Raw genomic sequence first — 23,053 nt, forward strand, 5'->3', positions numbered from 1 at the left:
CTGGATGCAGTATTAGAAGTGTGGCCTCACCAAGGCATTATAAAGTGGTATTAACATTTCACGTGATCTTGATTCTATCCTTCTGTTTATGAGCCTAGAACTGTGTTGGCTTTTTTGGCCGCGGTATGCCATGTTTATCACCGGACAGATCTATAGAAATTGATTTCCAGTGCCCAGCTTGGTTTTGATCAAGGCTTTTACATAATATTGTTAGTAAGATAGAGAAGGTGTGGATATAATTACCAACCAAACCATTTGTAACATTCTCTATTAAGACAGTACCATTAGTTTTGGCATATTTTGGACAAATTTGCTACAACAGCTCAACTAAAGCTTAGTTTTATCCCAAGCATGTTGTTCGTGCTATTCCAGACAAGCCAGGATTGTTAATCTAGAGACTATTTTCTAAACTAATATACTGCTGCCCACATCCCACCGACTCAGAAGTATATGCAATACACTAACAATCCAGACATTTTACTGTATATCAAACTTTGGAAACTCCCAGTAAGCAAAACGTTGTAGCCCCCGGTATGTTCTTGCCTTCTACATAGTACAGGAATGTCTTCCTGTGATGTGTAATCAAATGGCTGATTCATATCACCTGAGGCACACTCAGTCAGTTTGAGCCTTTACAACTGTAAATAGGAGTGACCTTGTTCACCATAAGGACAGGTGCTCTCTCATTGCCAGCTCAGTGTTTGCTTTCTCTACCTTGAGCAGGGAGGGGACCAGACGTCACTCTGGACTGGGGGTTAAGAAAGGCAGCCTGCCTCTTAAAACCTCACTTTCAGAAGAACCGGTTTGCAGCTGTCTGCAAGATTCTCAGCAGGCACACATTCTTCTCTTGCCCACCATGGAGGAAGGGAGGGGGATCCTGAAAGAGGGCTTTCTAGTTAAAAAGGTAAGACTTCCTCCCACTCACCTCTAACTGGGAGGCTTGATTATAACATCTTGTTTAATAATAATAATATTTATTATTTTTAAATGATTACAAATAGTGATCTTCAACTGACTAGAAAAAAAAAGTTGTAAATTTTAGAAATAACAAAATGCTCCCTAGAAGAACTCCCATGGTCAAAGATGAAGCAACTGAACTGGGATAGCATGTCTTACAAAATTGATCTCTTCTATATCACAGTTCTAATTTCATTTGTAGCCTTGCCTCCTTTTTCAAACTCATGTTCTTAGGCTGCCTCTAGATGGATGGCCTTTGGCTTGCAGCTTTTGAATTATTGTAGATCCATTGTAAGCGACGTTCAGTTGATTTTTACATTTTCAGAACTGTAACATATTTTTTTTTTGAATATCCTGGCTTTTTGTTTTAACCTCCAATGGGCATGATGTAGCAAGTATTTTGATGATCTGTTTGAAGCTCAGTACATATTTCCATCTTTTCAGTAGGTGTGATAGGAGGACAGCTGTGTTGATCTTTGGTAGCTAAAATTCAAAAGAGTGTGGTAACATGTTTTCCAGCTAACATCTTTTATAGAAGGCAAACTTTTGTCAGCTCACTTCAACAAATGCAAAGTGCAACTAAACTGATATAGGATTTATATTAGAATGATGGAATGAGTTGGAGAGGGAAGGCAAGGTTGGATATGCACATGAAGTTTACACAAGAGACTGATCAAAAGCACCTAATCAGTTAATAATTGTAATGTATTAAAAGTGTGTTGTATTTGTTGAGATCTTTTAAGTTAACCGGAAAACTTTTGGTATATGCTAATTCTGGAACTCTTTGCTTAAAGTCTCATTCCCCCCTCCCCAAATAGTCACTTTGAGATCTGCAATTGAATCTCCTGAGAGATACTTTCAATAATGGCATTTTATGACATTTTGTCATAATTGATTTCTGGCATGAAAACAGTTTTTCACTGTAGCAGCATAACGCTTTTTGATTGCTACATTTTGAACTGTGAAAATGGTGCCTAGTGCTACCAAATGAGAGATACGGAAGAGTTATAGCATTTTTTTTTTGTCCATAACAGCTTTTTGAGAAAAGAAAAAAGAAAATTTAAAAAAGGTTACATCTGAAGGATGATCTGTGCTGAAACACATTCCACCTCAAAATAAAATTCTGTCGGCTAGACAGAATGATTATACAATAGAAGGCTTCTCTGAAATCACACATGGCAGTATATTGTAAGAATTTGATGATTTCTCAGAACTTTATGGAAAATCCAAACAACACTGTGATCTATTCATAAACAGGATGGCTTTTCCCACTGCTACATGGTTTTCAGCCATAAATCATCCAGTGAGAATTAAAAGGGCTTCAATCAAACGGACCTCAGACAGCCATGCTTTCTTTCCTTGAAATAGATATTTCTTGTAAAAGAAAAAGAAAATGTATGACGATTCTGTCGGCAGTCTTGTGAATGAGGAAGGGTAGTTATATAATGCAGAACATGTACCAGGACAAAAGTGCAATTTTTCAACAAGTATATACAGGAAAATGCATGCCTAAAGTACCATGGGAGGAGCTGTTCCTGATAATGGTGGATGAGGGTCTGAAGGCGCCACTCCTTTCTCACTTCGTTTATTTTCCATTTCTGCTTCCAAAGCAATTCCTTTCTCTCCTGTCTTCAGCACTTTTCACACTTTCCTAGAAGTTCTGAAGGAAGTGCACATCAAGAAACAGAGAAAGGGAAACACCCAGTCTTATTGCTGTCCAGATTTTTGAGGAGAAATAAGATATAATACACTTTTTACAAGGAGAGAGTTTGGTATTTTTGTCCGGTTGCAGTTTGAAAAACAACAAGGAAATACAGGCTAATACCACAAACAATATTACCATCTGGACTCTTAGTAAAATTCCATGAAGAGGGTGGGGCAATTTCACTATCAATTTCACATTTTATCTGAAAGTATTTTTTAACAGATTAAATACATCTCTACCTAATTTCCAGTGAATATGGGCTGGTTGTTATTTTTTTCTTTCAGAATGCAATACTTCTTATTATTCAAAATATTTTAGTTTTTATTATAATATATATCACCTGTAACAGTAGAGAGACAGTTGGGTATAGTGGTTAAAAGTGCAAGACTGAAAAATGGGAGACCGTAAGTTCTAGACTCGTTGTAGGCAGGAAGCTGACTGCTTGTCTTTGAGTCAGACACACAGAGCGCTAGGAAGACGGACATAGCATACTATTCCTTTAAAAAATGCAGTTGCCAAGAAAACTGCAGGGACTTGTGCAGACAGTAACCTGGAATCAAGACTTGACTTGAAGGCATTACAAAAGAAAAATAGTGGTATGGATTGTAAATGTGAGTGGGGCAATACTGGTTATATTCATGCTATGGTTTTAATGAACATTGTAATTACTTTTATGCATCGGTATTCTGCTCAAAAAACAGATCTCATATTGCACCCATGGGTTATTTTAAATGGAAGCATAAGGGGAAAATTTAAATAATTTTAAATTTAAATACATTTAAATAACCCTGGTGGCTAGGATTTTGTTCAAAGTTCTATCAATCAGAAGTGTATTAATGCAATAAGTTATGAGTCGGAATGAATAAACGTGTTGCTTCGTGTAATTAGCCTAGCAAGTAGAGCTTCTTTTGAGCAGCTGCAGAAACCACTATTTTTTGGTTTTTTTATTGTTTGCAGGGTCACGTTGTCCCCAACTGGAAAGCAAGGTGGTTTGTTCTTCTCCAGGACAGGCTGCTCTATTACAAAGTGGTGGGAGGAAAACAGGAGCCTTCTCCCAAGGGAAGGATTTTTCTGGACGGCTGTACGATTACCTGCCCGTGTTTGGAATATGAGAACAGGCCGGTAAGCCCCATGTTGGATTCTTTGCTTAGTTCCCTTACTATATACTGTGTTGACTTTAAAATGAGAAAAAGCAATTAGGGAAGAGAACAATCCAGGTTTTGTAAATGAATTGGCATAATATTCTGAGAAAGCTGCTTTCTTTTCAAAGAGGACTCCCCAAAAGTTCATAGCTCTGTTTTGACTTGCATAGCTCCAAGAAGATGTATATATTATTACAGCAGGGGGAAAAGCAGGGAATGGGCAAGTCAGGGGAAAAAACTTCTAACGGTTGGAATAATTCAACTGGGAAACCAGTTACTCACAGCAAGACTGAACTCTTTTACTGGATGTGCTGGAGCAGGGGCCAGACATCTAGCTCTCTGTGATGCCTTAACTGGGATTTCCCCCCAGCGAGCACTTCCAATTCTATTACTGTATGCTATCATTCTGACCTAATGAATCCAGTCAACGTAGCCAATCACTCTTTAGTCATGATGTGCCTTAATTTAGGGTTTCACACTAACTCGGGTGATTTGATTTGATGGCCTAATCTAGTTGACCTAATCTAACCGATTAACCTAATCCAATTTTAATGTACAGTCCTCTCCCAAGCCACAAAAATCTAGCTATTGCCTATTCGTTTAGGCTTGTTGTGTTGCTTCCGTGCAGTTCCTGCATATTGCAGATCTGTTGGTTAATAAGGGTTGCATTTTCTGATTTAGTAAGATGGAAGATATAGGTAGACAACCTGATAGATGTTCAATAGTCTAGCAGGAACTGTTTTCAAGGCTGCAAATCAGGAGCAGGGAAAGAATGATTGAAATAATTTTCTCATTCAGATTCAACTGAAAGCTATACCAAAATTTGTATGTTAAGCTAATGATGTTCCTTGAATCTGATGAGCTTTTCAGCCTACTGATCTTGGAATGCATGGGATCCCATCTGTTTTTTAGTATTAGTATTATCTGTCTCTTGCTCATTTGGCTAATTTATTTAACGGGGGAATGTCTTGCTTTAGCAATGAAACATTAAGTTGGGGTCAAATAGATGTGTGCTGTAAGGCACTGTCCTTTTATGGCTATTCCTATAAACCCTGCTTCTTGTGCTGTTCTTTTGCAGTTAGTTATTAAGCTAAGGACAAAAACCAACACAGACTATTTCCTTGACTGTTGCTCTCGAGAAGAGCGTGACATTTGGGCTTTGGATATCACGGGCGCTATTCATGCTGGCAATCCAGTGCAAGTTCAGCAACTTCATCTCATGAGAAACTCCTTCAAACTTCCTGCAAACATCAGTTTGAAGTACGTGGTAAATAAGTTCTCGGTCTGTTTTTGCATGCTACTGCTTTCGACTGAAAACAACGAGCACTGTTTTCTGTATGTCAGGAATGAGAAGCCGGTAGTTCTTGTCACTGACCCAACCATCTCTGCAACACTAGACTTCCGAGCCAGTGGCAAGGGATGCTTAATATTGTAGACCATCCACATCTGAAAGGCTATGTTTGTCACCTCCTCTGTGCATGTACACAAAATTTCCTGTACATACACTCAACATTTTCTGATGCCTTTCCTCTGGAACTCAACATCACTCATTTATAAATCCAGCCTAGTCTTCCATACTATATCATAACATTTTGTGATGCAATGTAATGAAGCACAAATAATGGCTACTGGCAATAGAGGATGGCCATCCCTTGGAAGAAATTGATGAATTCTACTTGCATGTAAGCAGAACTGGATTCCAAACATGTTCTGAGTATTTTTGGATTGAAAACATGCTATTAGCTGAAAACAGTGGAATGTGGGTACATTCACATTCTTCTGTTTGTTTATCATTGACCCTCTCTTGATTTTTTTTTTCTTCCAGTCATATTGTGGACAAAATGTATGACAGCAGCAGCGGAATCAAGATAACGCCCAGCACCAGACAAGGGAGCTTGTATAAAGAAAGCTTTACAGGTACACATGTCACCAATTTTGTTCTTCATTATGCTCCTCTACAGACACATTTTCTACCAGAAAACATTTTCAGATCCTGTTTTAATTATCAGATGTGTGAAAAATAAAAGGGAATGCATTTTCAATTTATTTTGTTCCACTGCTTGCAAACCCCCCACACCCCAAAAGATGGCTCAGTTCAGAAATTGCATGGAAATATGCTTTAGAATATGAAGCTGCCAGGGCAAGTATGTTAGTGGGTAAAGGCCTAAATTAAATCTGACAGATTCAGATTCATCTCCCTAATCAGTTGTGAAACTCTCTAGGATCTTCTGCGGAAAAAATGGAGAACTGAAGACAGCTCCAGTAAGTGTGGATCCAACAACCATGGCAGAAAGAAGAGTCAGCAAGTAGACCTGCTCTTCATAATTTTTCTCTGGACACAAGGAAGACTTGAGATTGCACATACATACTCTATACCCTTGTTCCCTATGAGTAGGTTGCAAGACAATGGTGGTTTTAGAACTCTAGAAGATGAGAAAACAGCCATCTTGGTCAAACCAGAGCCTGTCTCTTCAGAAGAATGCTGAGTTTACAAACATGCTCTTCTAATCACTTTGAGAGATTTCTTGTTTCAACTATTAGGAACTTTTGGATTGAAAAATCTGAAAAAAAAATGGATGATTTTTGCTTCAGTACTTAGCAAAAGAAGTTTTGAATAGAGTTTAAGGAATTTTTTTTTCCTAAAACAACTTTTTTTAATAAACAGAAAAAAGGTGATGTTTTCCAATACTTTGCTTTTGGAAAATTACAACTGGACAATGGATCCATATAAATTTGAAATAAGAATCCTCCCATGGGAAAAATGTTTTTGTATTTTAATTTTTAAAAAAACACGAGACTTTAAAAATTGGATCCTAAAGAGAACTAGAAGGAATTAAAAATAACAAAGGAGAACATTTAAATTTAACTTATTAATACAGAATGGAGCAGCATATTTTAACTGTGGACATGCTGAAGGATATTTTTGAACAATGGACCCAGAAGTTAATCTTAAGAGTGTCTGCTTTATACCTCCTTCTGTGTTTTTTTAAACCATTTATTAGGGAATGTATGTTGGCAGTAACCATACAGTATATCCCCACTGTTGCTTCAATCTACCTTTTTCAGGAAGAATGTAGTTGAATTTATTCAGAAAGGTTTCTTCAAAATGACTTAATGATAACTTTTGAAATTTATCAGAAGGACATAGTATTGCTGTCTCCCTTTCTACCTGTCTTGGAGATAAGATAACAGTAGATATTGTTTGTCTGATTAACTCCATTTCTTCCTTTCAGGCTCCATACTGGTGGATTGGTTGATTTCCAATAGCTTTGTAGCTTCCCGGCTTGAAGCAGTCATGCTGGCGTCTGTGTTGATGGATGAAAATTTCATTAAACCAGTGGGAGTCCGCAGCATTGAAGCCATAAGGAATGGAGATTTGACTGAGCAATTTTTAGATGACTCTACTGCCTTGTATGCATTTGTAAGTGATGGAAACTCTGAAAGCTGAATCTCCTCCTGTATACAGATGAGGTTCAAAAGTTAGCTATGTGAATTTACTTTGTACAGTCAAATAAGAGGTGATTATTCAGCAGGTATTCAGTCTTGGAGTCTTAGTGGACAACCAGCTAAATATGAGCCAGCAGTGTGCAGCAGCAGCCCAAAAAGCTAATGCAATCCTAAGTTGTATTAACAGAGGGATACAATCAAGATCAAGTGAGGTATTAATACCACTCTATAAAGCCTTAGTAAGACCACACCTAGAGTACTGCATCCAGTTTTGTTCACCACATTACAAAAAAGATGTTGAGGCTCTAGAAAAAGTACAGAGAAGAGCAATCAGGATGATTAGGGGGCTGGAGACTAAAACATATGAAGAACAGTTACAGGAACTGGGCTTGGCTAGTCTAGTGAAGAGAAGGACCAGGGGAGACATGATAGCGGTCTTCCAATATTGAGGGGCTGCCACAGAGAGGAAGGGGTCAAGCTATTTTCTAAAGCGCCTGTAGGTCAGACAAGGAATAATGGATGGAAACTGAACAAGGAGATATTTAACCTGGAAATAAGGAGAAACTTTCTGACAGTGAGAACAATCAACCAATGGAACAGCTTGCCCTCGGAAGTTGCGGGAGCGCCATCACTTGAGACTTTCAAGAAGAGATTGGACTGCCATTTGTCAGAAATGGTGTAGGGTCTCCCGCTTGGACTAGATGACCTACAAGGTCCCTTCCAACTCTGATTATCTGTTATCTGTTAAAGGTTCTGACCAGTTCTGGAGAACTGGTAGCGGCAATTTTGAGTAGTTCAGAGAACTGGCAAATATCACCTCTGACTGGAGATTTTACAGTATCATTCCCCTGCCACGCCCACCAAGTCATGCCCATGGATCCGGTAGTAAAAAATATTGAATCTCACCACTGAGTCAAATAGGGAAAAAAAGTAGGCAAACAAATGATAAAATTTTGATAAATAACTTGTACTTTCTAAAGCTTTCAATGCTTTTATCTAAGATTATGATATTAATTGGACTTTGCATAGGTGTGAACAAGCCTAGATAGATTTGGATGAAATATCTTCATCTTTGTGAACAGTGTTCTCTAGGGTTATATTTACATTGAAGTCTTACTGTGTATGCTTGTTCACACCTATGCAAAGTCCAATTAATACCGTAATCTTAGATAAAAGCACTGAAAGTCCTTGGATTGTGCATTTTTGTTACTGTGATTGCTGGTCAGGATGTGCTTTAGGAAAACAATTAAGCACTGCAAAGTTGCTCCTGGTGGGCACCAACTTATATTAATAAACTATCTTCTTACCTTTGGATAAAAATAGCAACAGCAGCCAATGGCCAGCTCTGGATTTGCCTGCCATTTTAATTTCCCAGACTGTACTATGAAAAATAATTAAAATGGCTGAGGAGGAGGAGGAGAAGGAGAAGGGAGAATAGCTTGGAGATCAAACCTTGTAAAAATGAATGAAAATCAATCATGCTAAAGAATGAAATCAGTATTTGCAAAACTTGTACTGACTCTTTAGTAACATAGTTCAATGCTTTTGTTTTTACTGCAGGCTGAAAGCTATAAGAAAAAAATCAATACTAAAGAACAGCTCAATATTAACATACTTGAACTGAGTGGCACAATTTTAAAGCAAGGCTTTTTGATAAAACAGGTAACTATGACTTTAGAATCTCAAGATAATCACGGGATGGGGATGAGGCAATATTTTATTGGTATCTTCTAAAGCTCTTTTTGAAATAAAATGGCATTTTAATAGAAAACCACCACAATTTAATTAATGTACTGTTAGCAAATTAACTAACACATGAACTAGACTTAGATGGTAACTAATTGAAACTCTGCCCGCTAAGTTTCTGTTAAAAAGGAAGTGTTAGAAATAGAGAATAAATAGAAACAATCTTCTAACCACAATATGTGACTTAATGAACACATAGTTTTCCTCTCAGTCTGATACAGAAAGTGACAGCCAAGCATCATTGTCTTGTTTTTGCCATGGCAAAATTTCTACGCAGCACAATCTAAACCAGAAGGCAGGCCATTGGATCACACATTACTTCTGAAAGCTTAGGGAGTGGCCCTCACAAACCAGTAAAATTTATTTACTAATTGTAATTTATAATATGACAGGTAGAGGGAAATTATTCAATTAGAGAATGGCTAGAGAACAATCTTATTTAATGATATTTAATTGTGTTGTTAAATATAATTAAATAAAATCTAGTCTTATTGTGAATTCAGCCATTGGTTTGGGGACTTGAAAATTTTAGGAACCCCTGAACTATGTTCATTCAAACAACTTGGAGGACTATGGTGTTTCCTCACACATTTACATATACAAATATTTCTAACCATTTCATTTATGGCAGCTTCTCAGTAATAATAAAAGCAGTAGATCAACTGTGGTCTACTGCCCCTAATTGACCTTCACCACCTTCTTGTGGTCTCATAAGGTAACTTGTGCTACACCCAACCTCAAGAAGGCGGCCCTGAGTGCCAACAGCTGCCTCACAGTCAGTCCAGGTGTGCTTTGTTAGCAGCAGATGTAAGAAGATATTGAAAACCAGTTAGGGACAGGAGGGTAAGGACCATGGAGTGCAGGGGAGCAAAAGGACCTAGATGGGGTAGGGGGAGATAGGTCGGTGGGGCTTGTTGAAGTGCATCCTGAGATTTCAAATGCAAGAGGCGGTTGCCAAGTGCCTGAATTTTTTTATCCCATGACCACAGGAGCTCTTCAACAGCTGTAACTCTGGAGCATAAGGATCATTTGTTCAGCGTCATCACAACTTTCAAACAGTGCCTGAACGAATGGTTATTAAATGAGGACTACCTGAACTATCCCTTAGTTTGTCTTTCCACCTGTGGCTGCTTCTGCAATGATAAAAGGGAGTAAACCAGGGGTGGGATTCAAATTTTGTAACAACCAGTTCTGTGGGCATGGCTAGGTGGGTGTGGCCATGTGACTAGGTGGGTGTGGCTCTCTTTTTTTTTTCCACACCGGTGCTACGCCCACCTTCCATTTTTTGCCTTCCTGGGCCTCAGGGAAGCCTCCTGGGTGAAGCAGTGAGTAAGTGAAGGGAATCCCGACAGAGCTGATCATAGGAACAGCTGATCATCGGGAGGGGAAAAAATACCTTAAGGAGTGAAGAGGAAGAACGCAGTCAGCAATGTCAGGCATGCGCACAATGTCGCGCATATGCGTTAAGGACTGACTGGGCAGAGAGGGGGCAGGGCCAGTCAAGGGCATGACTTGCCGGTTCTCCGAACTGTGCAGAATCATAACAACCGGTTCTATAGAACCTGTCCGAACTGGTAGAATCCCACCCCTGGTATTAAACAGATAATGTCACATTCGTTCTCTACTATTGACAATTACAAGAGAGCTGTGTTTTGGAGAAAGAAAATTAAATTTATTTTCCAACTTTCAGGGACACAAAAGAAAGAACTGGAAAGTCAGGCGCTTTGTCCTGAGGTCTGATCCTGCTTTCTTACATTATTATGACCCCACAAAGGTAAGACAATGGCATTGCAATCTTCAAAACTCCCTACAGGGGTGACCTTGGGGAATGTTCCCCCTCCCCTCCCAAATGCCTTAACATTGTTGCTGATGGGTGGGAGGAATGAATTCTGCATGTATTTCAGTAAGGTTGGGGCGGGATTCCTTGAGATCTCTTCACACTGGATCCTAAATGGCCCACAATACTTCTTGAGTAACTTGTACTGTGCTGTAGTTCATTTCCATATTAGTTGTAAGTCAATGTGCCAATTAAATACAGAAACTAAAAAAATACAGCACATTTGCTTATTGTTTTCTGTCATTGAAAAAAAGAACACATTTGGGTTTGGAGATGGGACAAGTTACATTATGGAATTTCAGAAAGATACATACTGCTGAAGGTTCCCCGCCCCCCTACAAATATGATACATATAGGAATCCTGTCCTCTTTTTTTTTTACTCTAGTTAGAGAATGAAAATCAATTCAGAAGAAAAATAGATTTTATATAAAGTGATTTTTTTAATACTATTCAGCTTAGAGTTCGACATTGTTATTCAACCATTTTGTTAGGAAGAAGTGCTAGGAAGATTTTGCTGATTGGGAGCCACCCTGAGTTCGATATAAGATGGGCAGTTGTATAAATGTTTTAAAATAAGCAAACTGTGTTTATTTTATCAGCGCCATTTGAGGATTCTGGTTAGATCTCAAGTCATTTCCTATAATCTGTAATTCTATGCTGCTTGTATTTGAGATCTGGGCGAACTCAACTATGTGTGTTTGAAGCCAGAGTGAAACATGATGTCTCACTTACGATGTGTCATGGCTTAGTGACAGAGTTGCTTGTCTCAGTTGTGCTCATTTACAAGGTTTACTGTAGTCCTATCTTTTAAATCTTCCAACTCTCCTAAAGTTGTGAAGAGACCGTTTTGTAGGAAGTCTGACCTTATCCCAACTCCTAGTTCCTAACTATCAGCTGGCCCTTACACTCTTTTGAACAAAAATACAGTCCCACCCACAAACCACTCTGAGCTTTTGCTTGTGACAAAATAGCTACACAACACATCAAGATGGGGAGAGGAACCTAAGAGTTTTTAAACATTTCCTTGTGCATAGGTGGTGTGGAAAGGGAATTTCACGAAGGTAGTAGTGTCACACAAAAAAACAGGAAAAGCTCAAGGGGAACATCAGGTCAGCCAGAAAACAAACTTACATAGGAAAAGGAATCAAATAAAAAGTATTAAAGAATCCCTATAGACAAAAGCCTAAGTAATTAAGAAAACTAGATAAATAGGAAAAGGAAACAAAAGATAATTTAGAAAACCCTTACAAGCACAGGACATACCAAATAAGCAAAACAAACAGACAAAAGACACAAAATATAAATTACAAAAGGGACAGACAGGAGATTGCCACAGAACAAATATGAAAAACTATTTTAAAGCTAAAAGAGATTACAGAAAACCAATAATACAATCTGGCCACCCCGTGGAGTTTGCCTTCCGCACCCCGCGGAGTTTGCCCTCCGATGGAAATAAAGACAAACTCAAACAGGATTTGAAACATTAGGCACAAATACAAACACTCACACAAAATCAACTTACAAAGGGAGAAAAGGGTATAAAAAACCAGGGACTTACCATAAGAAGCTAGCAAGCCCAGGAACGCAGACTTCTCGCTGTTCTCTGCCTTCCTGAAAAATAAAAAGATCCAGCTTTCAAGCGGTTGTCCGTATCCTTGCGCCGGAGCTCTCCCAGTGGGAAAATCAAATCCTCGAAAGAAAGGCATTTTGACACCTTTCAACAGTGGTAAGAATGTTTCTTTCTCCAGAACCATTGTGATGGTTCAGGGCATGGCTGTGATTCTTTGCTACTGGTTCTCAGTGTTGTGAGTCAGCAGAAGAGAAGTTAAGTCCAGACTGCCTTCAGACTGCTTTTTAAAGCAGGGGTCCTCAACCGCTGGTCAGCGGACGGTACCGGTCCCGCGGAACAAGTCTTACCGGGCCGCTGGTTGCTGGCGCGCCATCTTTTTGATAAAAAGTGCTTCGGTGAGCTTTTCGGGTAGAAAGCTCACCGGAAGCACTTTTTCATCAAAAAGATGGCGGCGCATGCGCTTCGGTGAGCTTTTCTGGTAGAAAGCCATTTCTACCCGAAAAAGCTCACGAGCTGGCGCCGCCATCTTTTGACGAAAAAGTGCTTCCGTGAGGTCACCGAAGCACTTTTTCTTCAAAAAGATGGCGGCGCCCAGTTGATGCGGGAATCGGACGCGGCGCCCAGCTGATGCCGGTACCGGGCCGCGGCGTAAAAAAGGTTGGGGATCACTGTTTTAAAGGACTGAAAAAAATAGAATTGTTGGCGGCATAGGAGTGCCTTCAGGCAGTGTAAAGTGTTTGTGAAAGTGCTATTTAATCCCCAGATTGTCTAAACCTTTTAATCAACTGTGGAGATTATACTTAAGGCCTAATGTGTCATGCCAATCTGCTGCTGCTCAGCTTGTGGAAACTAAAATCTGAGACAAAACATTGTCATTGTTTTTCAGTTTCAGTTTCAGTTGACCATGAGAACCACTTTAAAATATCCTGAATCACATGTGGCAGTGCTTATAAGGCAGTGTCCACATTACCATGGTTTATCATGTCATGCAAACATATCCACATTACCACTGCCTTTTTAGATACCTACTACAGTCAACAATTGGGAAAGGACCACAGATCATCTCCTTAAATAGAGGCAGACTCAAGCAAAACTTTCCTTGCTTGGGTCAAATTTGTTGAATGGAACATTTTGATTATTTGCTTTACTCACATTGGTCCACTTTTTTTTTTCTCCTATAGGAAGATAACAAACCCGTTGGGGGATTTTCTCTCCGTGGTTGCCTTATTTCAGCACTGGAAGACAATGGAGTCCCAACAGGCAAGTTATTACCTTGCAACATCCAGCCTTACTGTTATTTTGATAGCTTTCTTTCTTTTTTGTTCATTGATAAAGATTAGAATGGTCCTTCATTCATTATGTCCAGGGGCACTGGAAGCAGCCCATATTACCCCCCCCATCTCCCTTCAGCTGCCCTTGTCTCATTTCCAGACCATGTGTAACACAACAGAGGACAAGCACAAAACACAGGAGAGCAAATGGAATCAGGATTTTACCAGCAACTCCTTTTATCACCGAGCAAAGCTTATTTCTGCTAAGGAAGGCTTGTGATAAACAGCTCCTAGAGCCCATCCAATGCATTGGATCTTCTGCTAGGGCCTGTTCTTAGAAGAAGTGGGGGAGGGTGCCCAAAATATGGATGCTCCACACCCCGACTCCCTCTCGTTTTAGCCACATTATACACGAACAAAGGCACACCTTTCTTAAAGTTGTAGCAAAAGTAGCTGTCCAAAAGGGGAAAACCCTCCCTCCACGTTTCTTTAACTCAAAGTTCACCAGGATTGCTTAGGAGAGGACAATCACAGCGGCAAAAAAATGGCTATGGTTTCTCTTCAGAATTGAAAAACTTAAGCTACCTTAATTCCCAGGTAGAATAAAATAGATTCCAAAAAGAAGTACTGCTTAGTTGCTCAAATGGACCCTTTGCCTCACTTTTGAAAGCCTTTTATATATGACTTAAGCAAAGTTCATGTAATGCAGAATGGAAAAGCAGGTTCAGTGTGTCTTCTACAATATCTTATTCTGACATTCTCCCTGAGAGATTACTGGTACTTCAGCAGTTTTTTGTCATTTTTTGTGTGTGTGGGGGGGTGCCTTTGCATAATTTTTTTTAAAATCCCAGCAAGTACCTGGAAAAATCCTCATAGTTTTCCTGGATTTTCAGAAGTGGTTTGCCATTGTCTCCTTCCTAGAGCTTAGAGAGTGTGACTGGTCCAAGTTTACCCGGCTGGCTTTTTGCCTCACGCAAGACTGGAACTCATGGTCTCCCCGTTTCTAGCCTGATGCCTTAACCACTGCACCAAACTGGCTCTCTCTACAGATAGTCATCACTTATGGCCATCATTGAGTCCAAGGTTTCTGTTGCTAAGCAAGATAGTTGTCAATTGTGCCCCATTTTATGACCCTTCGTGCCACCCTTGTTAAGTGAATCACTGCAAATGTTAAAGTATAACACAGTTTTAAGTGAATCTGGCTTCCCCGTGCAATGGTCATAAGTTTGAAAAATAGTCAATAAGTCACTTTTTTTCAGTGTCGTAATTTCGAACAATCACTAAATGAATGGTTGTAAGTTGAACACTTATCTGTATGTCCTATTAAACGACTGTTTTCTTTTCTTTTGCAGGAGTAAAAGGAAATGTGCAAGGCAACCTCTTCAAAATTATCACGAAGAATGATATTCACTATTACATACAAGCTAGGTCCAAGGCAGAAAGAGCTAATTGGATTGAGGCAATCAAGCCACTAACATAGGATACGTATCCAAGTTGCATTTATGGGACAGTTTAATACAAGGACATAAAAAGGATCTGGGTTCTTTTTTTTCTTTTGAGATTGCTGGCTGAGTTGCTTTAGCCTGGCATAGTTAGTACCTGACAGATCTACTATATTTAGGCTTTTTCTCTGAAGCAAGGAAGCCTATTATGACACATCCACTTCATCAGAAGTTCCATAAATTCTGACAATATATGACATGTTGATTGCCTGCACTATTCTGCAGTTTGGAATATGCTGTCCGGAAGCCCCATCTGAAATAGAACTAAATTGGCTGCGGAAGAGAAACTAATCTGGAACCAGCATTCTGGAACCAAATCTGGCTCTTTCAAAACGATTTTGTGCAAATTCCTTAATGATCTACTGTATATCTTTAGATGTCATACTTGCAGGGCCTCTTTTCTCCTCTATTTAACTTGTGGGAAGCTTCAGGGATGACAGCATTATTCGAGAAGGTGAAGACCAAGACTGTTGCTGCTTAGTATTTACATTTTGAAGACAGGAGCAAATTCACCATATTAATATTGCCATGGGTTTCTAACTCATCGTGCCCTAGATTTCCCGAGAGAACAAAGTTTGCTGTTTGCCTCCTGTTCCTAGCCAGGCCCAGCATAACTTTAAATCAATTATCTTGTCAGTCTGACCCTGCCCTGCAGGATTCCTGTAATGAAAAAAAGAAAGACGAACTGAACAGCTATCAGGTGCTACATTGAGTTCCTTGGAAAAGGGACATTTCTATTAAATACACTGGGATGGCAATATGAAAAGTCTCATGTGCTGGCTGCTGTTCTCATACAGTGGGAGTGGAAGAGGAAAAATGTCTTAAATATAATGCATATATATAATCTGAGCATAAATTCAGATTTTACTTAAAACTGGTATTGGAATACTTAGAATTGTTGGAAAGATCAGTTATATTTTTACCATTAACACTGAGATGGTGGACTCTACATGCTGCCAAGTTTCATTCTCCCCCACTCCCCAATTCCAATTCCATTCATTGTCTATGATCCTGCATGAATGTAAACACTGAGTAGTGATTTAAATGTTCATATTTTTATTTTAAAAATAAACCATTTTTTTTTTACTCTTGTATTCCTTAGCTTCCTAAAATTTCTTTTTTAAAAAATAACCATTTGGGGACTCTGCGATCACATTAAGTGAAGGCATCCTAAGCAGTGCTAGGTTAAAAAGTTGGACAGCTATACCTCAAAGCTGGGTCAAATGTTCCAGAATATAGAATTCTCTGGGAAAATGCTACATCTTCACAAGATGGAAGTTGCATTTTTTAAAACAACGAAATGCTTGTTTATTTTTATGTGATTTATATTCTGCCTTTTGTATGGGAGCTTGAGACAATACCCATGTTCTGTTTCCATGCCCCTCTTGGTAATAACCTTGTAAAATAGGAAAGGCTGAGAAAGAGTGATGGAATTTTGTGTAGAAAACCATATATAGATAATGTTGGAAGAAAGCATCCCTCTTAAGATAATAGGAGCCTGGAAAGGATGCTCTCATTGGACAAGTGTGTATAAAATCATTTTGGTAGATTGATAGTAACATCAATAGGATAAAAATGATTAATCCTTGTAGCACAAACTTGATTCAGCGCTGGAATCTATTCTTCCAATCAAATGTTTTTTGCTCAGAGAATGCTCTGATCTTAATTGGAGAGAAAAGTGACGTGAAGTTCAATGCAAGAGAAACATATTGCGTTGAGTTAAATAAAATAGAGATAAGTTACACACAATTATTTTATTTTCATTTTTTTTCAACATAGCGTACACATTTACCTGGGAACAAGCTCCAATGAACATACTTCACAATTTTTTAAAAAATGTGCTGAAAACATCTTTATGCATATAATAGTCTTCCTCTTAGAAATTAATATAAAACCTCTGTCCACCTGCAGCTCTCTCATCCCAAAGTTTGCAATCAGATGTAACAGAATTAGACCTGCAAGACTCCCAGAATCCTGAACTAAAGTAAAAAGCAATGTTTAAATTATTTTGGAAGGGGGTGGAATTTTAAGAAAACGTAACAGACCAACATTTCAAAAGGCACACATAAAGGCAAAGAAAAGAAAATGCAAAAAGGACTTTTGCCATAAAGCAGTAATGATATGGGATTATTTATTACAGTGATGGAAAATTTAGGACCCTTTGGGCATTGAGTTAAAACTCCTAGGATCTTTTGCAGTTAGTCATTTTGCCTAGGACTGCTGAATGTTGTAGCTCAACATTGGGAAGGGCATTTATTATTTTATTCAAGCCACCTTGGTAAGCTTGAGGTCTCCTGAGATTTGCAGAACAGTCATCCTTTGCACAGGCTGCACACGGTGACTGAAACTACACAACTGCCGTCCGTCGAGCAGGATTCGGATCTGCTGATGTTCACATAAAAGTTCCATCTTAAAATGAACAAAAGGCAAAAGAAATTGTTGGAAAGTTGTGCATGCAAACACCTTGCAGATAGTCAAGCAAGAATATTAATATTTCAATATTTAGTGAATTATAAGATATAAGATTTGGGCAATATATACAAATGCACCAGCACCAAGTATTTTTAAAGACAACCAGTTTATCCCAAACAACAGGCTGGTCTAGTTTCTCTTCTTTTTGCTCCTGTAGAAGGTAAAGTAGAAAGCAATGTTTTGTATGAATGGGGCCACAAATTCAGTCTCTCCAGGTTAAAGGATGGTGGGGAACTTTTGTTTGTTTTAAAATTTGTCACCCATCACGTATCCAATAACTCTGAGCGACTTACAATATAACTTCCTGCAGCTTGGAACCACACTTTTTTTGTCAATATTTTTGTCCTGGTTTATAGATAGTAGATTTCTTGTAGAGTGAAATGTCAAACGATTTGAAGAGTTGGAGAATGTTGCTGTTGAAGATTTGGAGGATTGTCAGTTAACAATGGGAATTAGGTAACATAGATTTTTTTTCTTTTTACAACCCCTTAATCCTGTTATTCAGGATGGAGTCAGAGCGACTGAATGGAGCTGAGCATCTTCTGCCCTTCCTGACTCCTGCCCTTCCTGCCCTTCCTGACACCTATGTGGAGTTCACAGCAAATATTTTATCTTTGTGCCTCGTAAACATCTCCCGCTGCCTGAACTCTCAACCTTCCGAGTGGGAGGCGAACATCTTCACCTCTAGGCCACCACGCCGCTCAGGAATTAGGCAACATAGATTGCCAGGCATAAACTTATTAGACTGTGCAATACTTCAAAGTCTTCAGAATACACAGGGCACAATAACAGGAAAAGATACAGCTGCTTTAAAGAGTTGAAGTTTGATGCTAAGTCACCTTTTTGCCTTTGAATCTTTGAATCCAAAGTTATACACAGTCCTAAGACTCTGTGTGTGTGTGTGTGTGTGTGTGTGTGTGTGTGTGTGTGTGTGTGTGTAAGAGAGAGAAAGATAGAGAGATTACCTTAAATGAGTCCTCTGCTGTAAATGGAAAGTAGGGAATTGTCTTTTCCTCCTTGCCCCATTTCCCAGCAATTTGCGAATTCCGGACAATGGATTTCTCACTAAAGCTGACTACAAGTAATAATCCAATATCTCTGGTTGCGTGATCATCCTTCGGTTCACAAAGCAAAGTCACTGAAAAACTACAAGAAAGTAATATGCATTAATTCAGGGGTCTCCAACCATGGCAAATTGAAGTCCGCCAGGCTTCAAGTTGCCATGGTTGGAGACCCCTGCATTAAGGAACTACAGAGTTTAGCAATGCAAAATGACAGCATATGATTTATAAAGAGTGATTCATTCTCTTTCTCCTTCCTAATATTCCATGACACCCATTATCAACAGGCTTTAAGGGATGTACAAAATGTTAAAAACAATCTCTACAATAAAACAACGTAATTGCCCTGGAATAAAATAATCCCTCAAATATAAAGAATCTATACAAGACGCAGCATCTTCCCAACCATTAAAATTTGAAATTCCACCTTAAAAGTTTTCCAACCATGTGCACATAGTCATTTATTTCCACAACATGTAGCAAATATGATGTACTCTACCAGCAATTAAAAAAATCAATTATATTTCTCCTAACTCAGCCCTGTTGGTATAATACTAAAAGTGAATGAAACTCATAGCCAAAAAATGATTACAATTAATCAGCAAAGTCTTGCATGAATGCTTCCAGATCAAAATCTCCAAGCAATAGTAAGCAAAACTATTCAGTTATTTTTACTCCTCTTAACTTGTGGGTGAATATGAAAAAAAAATAGCTGGGGAAAAATAGTTGGGGAAAAAAACACCAAGGTATTGGAAATGAAAAATAAAAAGGAAGGCAAAAATAGAGGGCTCATTACAGATTTATTTGCAACGTTGTTTGGATTATCCATATGATTCTATCGATCAGACAGGTTACAATCTGCACAATACAAACAAATGGTATAAAAGACACGGGGTGGTGATGTCATTTTGTGTAGTGTGATATAAATCTGATTTTTGATGTAATAAAAGCAGGAAATAATCCCCTTTTGATTAAAAATAAATAAATTGACCTGTTACACCCACCAGAAGTATGTCATTTGAAAACATGTATTTGTGGGCTTTGGCGCAAAAATCCAGATAATCGCTAGAAGACAGCAAAGCTTTCTCAAAGGCTTTAAATCAGTAGTTCTCAACCTTTTCTTCACCACAGACCCCCACGGACCACGGCCACGAACCAACCAAGACTTTAGTCAAGATTTAAATCCTAACATTTCTTGAAGCCTTTGCAGACTCCGAACATTCGCAGATCATAGGTTGAGAAGCACTGTTTTAAATCATTGCTGCTGTCTGGTAAGGAGCTGGATTCTTGCCAGTCAGATCTAATAAAACTAATGGTCTTATGTTAGTCTGGTGTAGAAAAACCAACAAAATCCACAGCATCCTAAGACTTAGGATGTATTAGTAAAATACATTATTATAATGTATTTTTAATATAAAAACAGCTACTGTATATAAAACTAGTGTTATGGTTTGTGTAAAATTAAGGCATTGGACAAGAAACCAGGAGACTATGAATTCTAGCCCTTCCTTTGGCACAGAAACCAGCTGAGTAACTTTGGGCTCATCACACTTTCAGCCCAACTCACCTTACAGGGTTGTAGCTGTAGGAAAAACAGGAGAGCATTATGTATACTGCCTTGAGTTGCCTAAATACAGGTAGATTTTAAATCAAACAATGTTTTAGATGCATCCAGAATCTCAATGATTTGTAAATTGTTTCAGGAAATAAAAACAAATAGTTTAGAGGAAATGGGGAAAAAAAAAAAACAAATGCTGGCAATTACATTAACAGACACCATGGACAAAAATGGTGTGGGTGACAAAGGAATTCTGCCATTGTTCAGCTTATTAACCCATGGAATGTCATTTTTAAAAAATGTCATTCCAATTCAAGCGAAAGTTGACAAAATGATCCGGCTGGTCTTTTATAAGAACTTAACGTCCTGGTTTTGTTACCAAGCTCAGGGATCCTGATGTGTGGCAGAGCCTATTCAATGGTTGTGTTGATTTATTGTGGGCTGTTCTGTTTTTACCTTTGTTGTTGCTTATGTGCGAGTTGTTTTTTTTTATTGTTATGCATTTTTGTGGTGTTTTAATTGTTGAGAACCACCAAAAGTCATGAATTGGAGGATATAAATTTACATAAATATAAACTGAAGGAAGGAAGGAAGGAAAATGTCTTTTTAATGTAAAGCGAACAAGGCAGAAGAATTCAGAAAATGAGAAAAATAAAAAGGGGGAAAACATGTAAGTGCAAAATTCATTTATACATGTATTTGATGGCACCCAGGACACCTTTCCCAAATGACCACATTGTCTCTCAATATTTGGAAACTTCTGATCTAATCCAATCTTCTACTCAATGCAATATTTACAATTAAGAATGCATCTTTTTTCCCATTTCCCCCCCACTGGCCTCAATTTGGAAATTACATTACAAAAACTAATTGTTTGAAATAAAATGCCTTGCTCAGGAATAAGAAATGTCTTTTTATTCCACATTTCTTTTTATGTTCTCAGAGAGAAGGAAAGAATCTTTTTATCAGAGAATCCAACAGCCAGTCTGCCTTTCTTGTCTTTCAAATAATGTGTTTTGGCCCTAATGGGCAATTTAACTGCAGCTCAAATAGCATGTCATATACTTACCTTTTGGGACTAGGATATATCATACCCATGATAGTGATTTTCATAGTTGGCCTCAGTCCACCCTTAATGTCACCGACATACTTCTCTGTCTGAATGTGGTTAAAAAAACCATTCTGAATATGTGGTTAAAGATGACATTTTTAACATTAAAACATTACTAAGATTCAGAGCATTTTGATAATAGCTCTAATAGTCCACAAAATTGTTAAGCTTTCTTAACATTCAAGGGGAGGCTAAAAAGCCACCCCACAAGGAAGGCTTGAATTTGGATTCCTGCATGGGGCATCAGGCTGAATTCAGTGTCCATTTCTAGAATTCTATAGTACATAATAACATAGAAAACTAGGCAACAATTACAAACATGTTCATTATTAACCTACACACCTATTAATGCACTGATTATTTTCCTAACAGTAAATGCCTTTCAATGCTTTTCTGCCTGTTTTTCTGAACATTCACAGCAATAAAGAGGAAAATGGAAGGACAGCTCAGTTTTATGAAATGGATTTCATTGAAGTCTACCTTAAATAAACTCAACACTCTGCTACTCATCACGTCATTAGAACCCTTATATTTTTTAGGTGCTTTGCTGGAATATAGTGACACTTAGGTCATCTAGGCCCCAGCTGTGGAGCAATTTCTGTGATACTACATTTTATATACAAAATTTCATTGCAGACTAATTATATTCCACAGGTTTGGTAAATCAAGATTACAATCGCCTTCTCATTTTCTGTTCAACTTGTTTATTACTCTGTTGAAGATCTTGTTCAGCAATGGAAAAACACTGATCACAGTATGAAGAGATACTTTCTAAGTATTTTGCATGAATAAGTGTTAGGGAAGTATGTCTATTCTATACACTCCCTCCCTATACAAATGCAAATTATTCACACATAAATACTGTATATAAAATCATGCTGAGTATTAATCCCCACACATATAAGAAACTCTCATTTAGTTCCAGTAGTACTTTACAAAATCTATAGTTTTAAATGTTTATGATAACTATGCATATTTTGTGATTCTCCCTGGCTTTACACTGAAGCCTAAATAATCCCACAAGTGAACAATACTTCAGGCTATGCAAATATTTCTGATTCTTAACTTTGTCAGCCTTTTCCATAAAATAATTATATCAAGAAGCAATTTTAATCAGCTTCAATTTGAAAACATGAGATAAGGCAAGGAATAAATAGTAGTTTTTCTCTGGTTAGCTTCAAGTTTGTGAAACAGACAGTACACTTTTTTTGTTTACCCTTCTAAATAAATTTACTCAGAAGTAGGTCTTGTTTTGTTTTGTTTACTTACATTTGCGCACCTGTCATTATCTGTCATTTTTTTTTTGGCTTGCTATATTCTTTAGAAATGATCCAAAAACTTTTGTTCCTGTTTCTGTACATCCACATAAGAAACAAAAATGATAGAATAAAGAGGGGATATCATGGGGAACATAATCTCTAAGAAACACCAGCTAGGCCCCACCCTTGCATATAGCTGAGTCACAATAGTCAGTATCTTCAAAATACAACTGGAATAGTAAGAAGGAAGGTCAGTTGCTTTGCCTTCTCTCCCAAGGATCAACAACGGGTAGTTTTTGTATGGTGCTAACCATACACAGCATCATCCAAGGAAAAATCTCTGAGAAGATGATGTTGTCTGTAAATCAATACTTGGAGAATAGTGTGCCACATAATGAAATATTTTGGTGGTCT

General features: G+C 38.2%; 2 protein-coding genes across 2 annotated transcripts; one reads left to right on the forward strand and one right to left on the reverse strand.

Moving 5' to 3' along the window:
- The first annotated feature begins 745 nt into the window (after nt 1-745).
- On the forward strand, nt 746-16,272 carry PLEK2 (pleckstrin 2). Its single transcript, XM_026671151.2, has 9 exons — nt 746-904; nt 3,620-3,784; nt 4,883-5,064; nt 5,630-5,721; nt 7,038-7,225; nt 8,812-8,913; nt 10,688-10,771; nt 13,587-13,665; nt 15,029-16,272. Exons 1-9 carry the CDS (start codon nt 857-859, stop codon nt 15,154-15,156), a joined length of 1,068 nt encoding a protein of 355 aa, XP_026526936.2. The 5' UTR covers nt 746-856; the 3' UTR covers nt 15,157-16,272.
- Nucleotides 16,273-17,292: 1,020 nt separating this feature from the next.
- Nucleotides 17,293-22,807, reverse strand: LOC113414321 (galectin-related protein A-like). The gene is made up of 4 exons (XM_087951573.1): nt 22,650-22,807; nt 21,339-21,427; nt 18,616-18,796; nt 17,293-17,587 (listed from the first exon to the last, which is right to left on the reverse strand). Exons 1-4 carry the CDS (start codon nt 22,674-22,676, stop codon nt 17,444-17,446), a joined length of 441 nt encoding a protein of 146 aa, XP_087807699.1. The 5' UTR covers nt 22,677-22,807; the 3' UTR covers nt 17,293-17,443.
- Nucleotides 22,808-23,053: the final 246 nt, after the last annotated feature.

The sequence above is a fragment of the Notechis scutatus genome, chromosome 1, assembly GCF_049901735.1.
Source record: "Notechis scutatus isolate UNSWTSFEM ecotype Mainland chromosome 1, rNotScu1.2, whole genome shotgun sequence".
In the NCBI taxonomy this organism is placed as follows: domain Eukaryota; kingdom Metazoa; phylum Chordata; class Lepidosauria; order Squamata; family Elapidae; genus Notechis; species Notechis scutatus.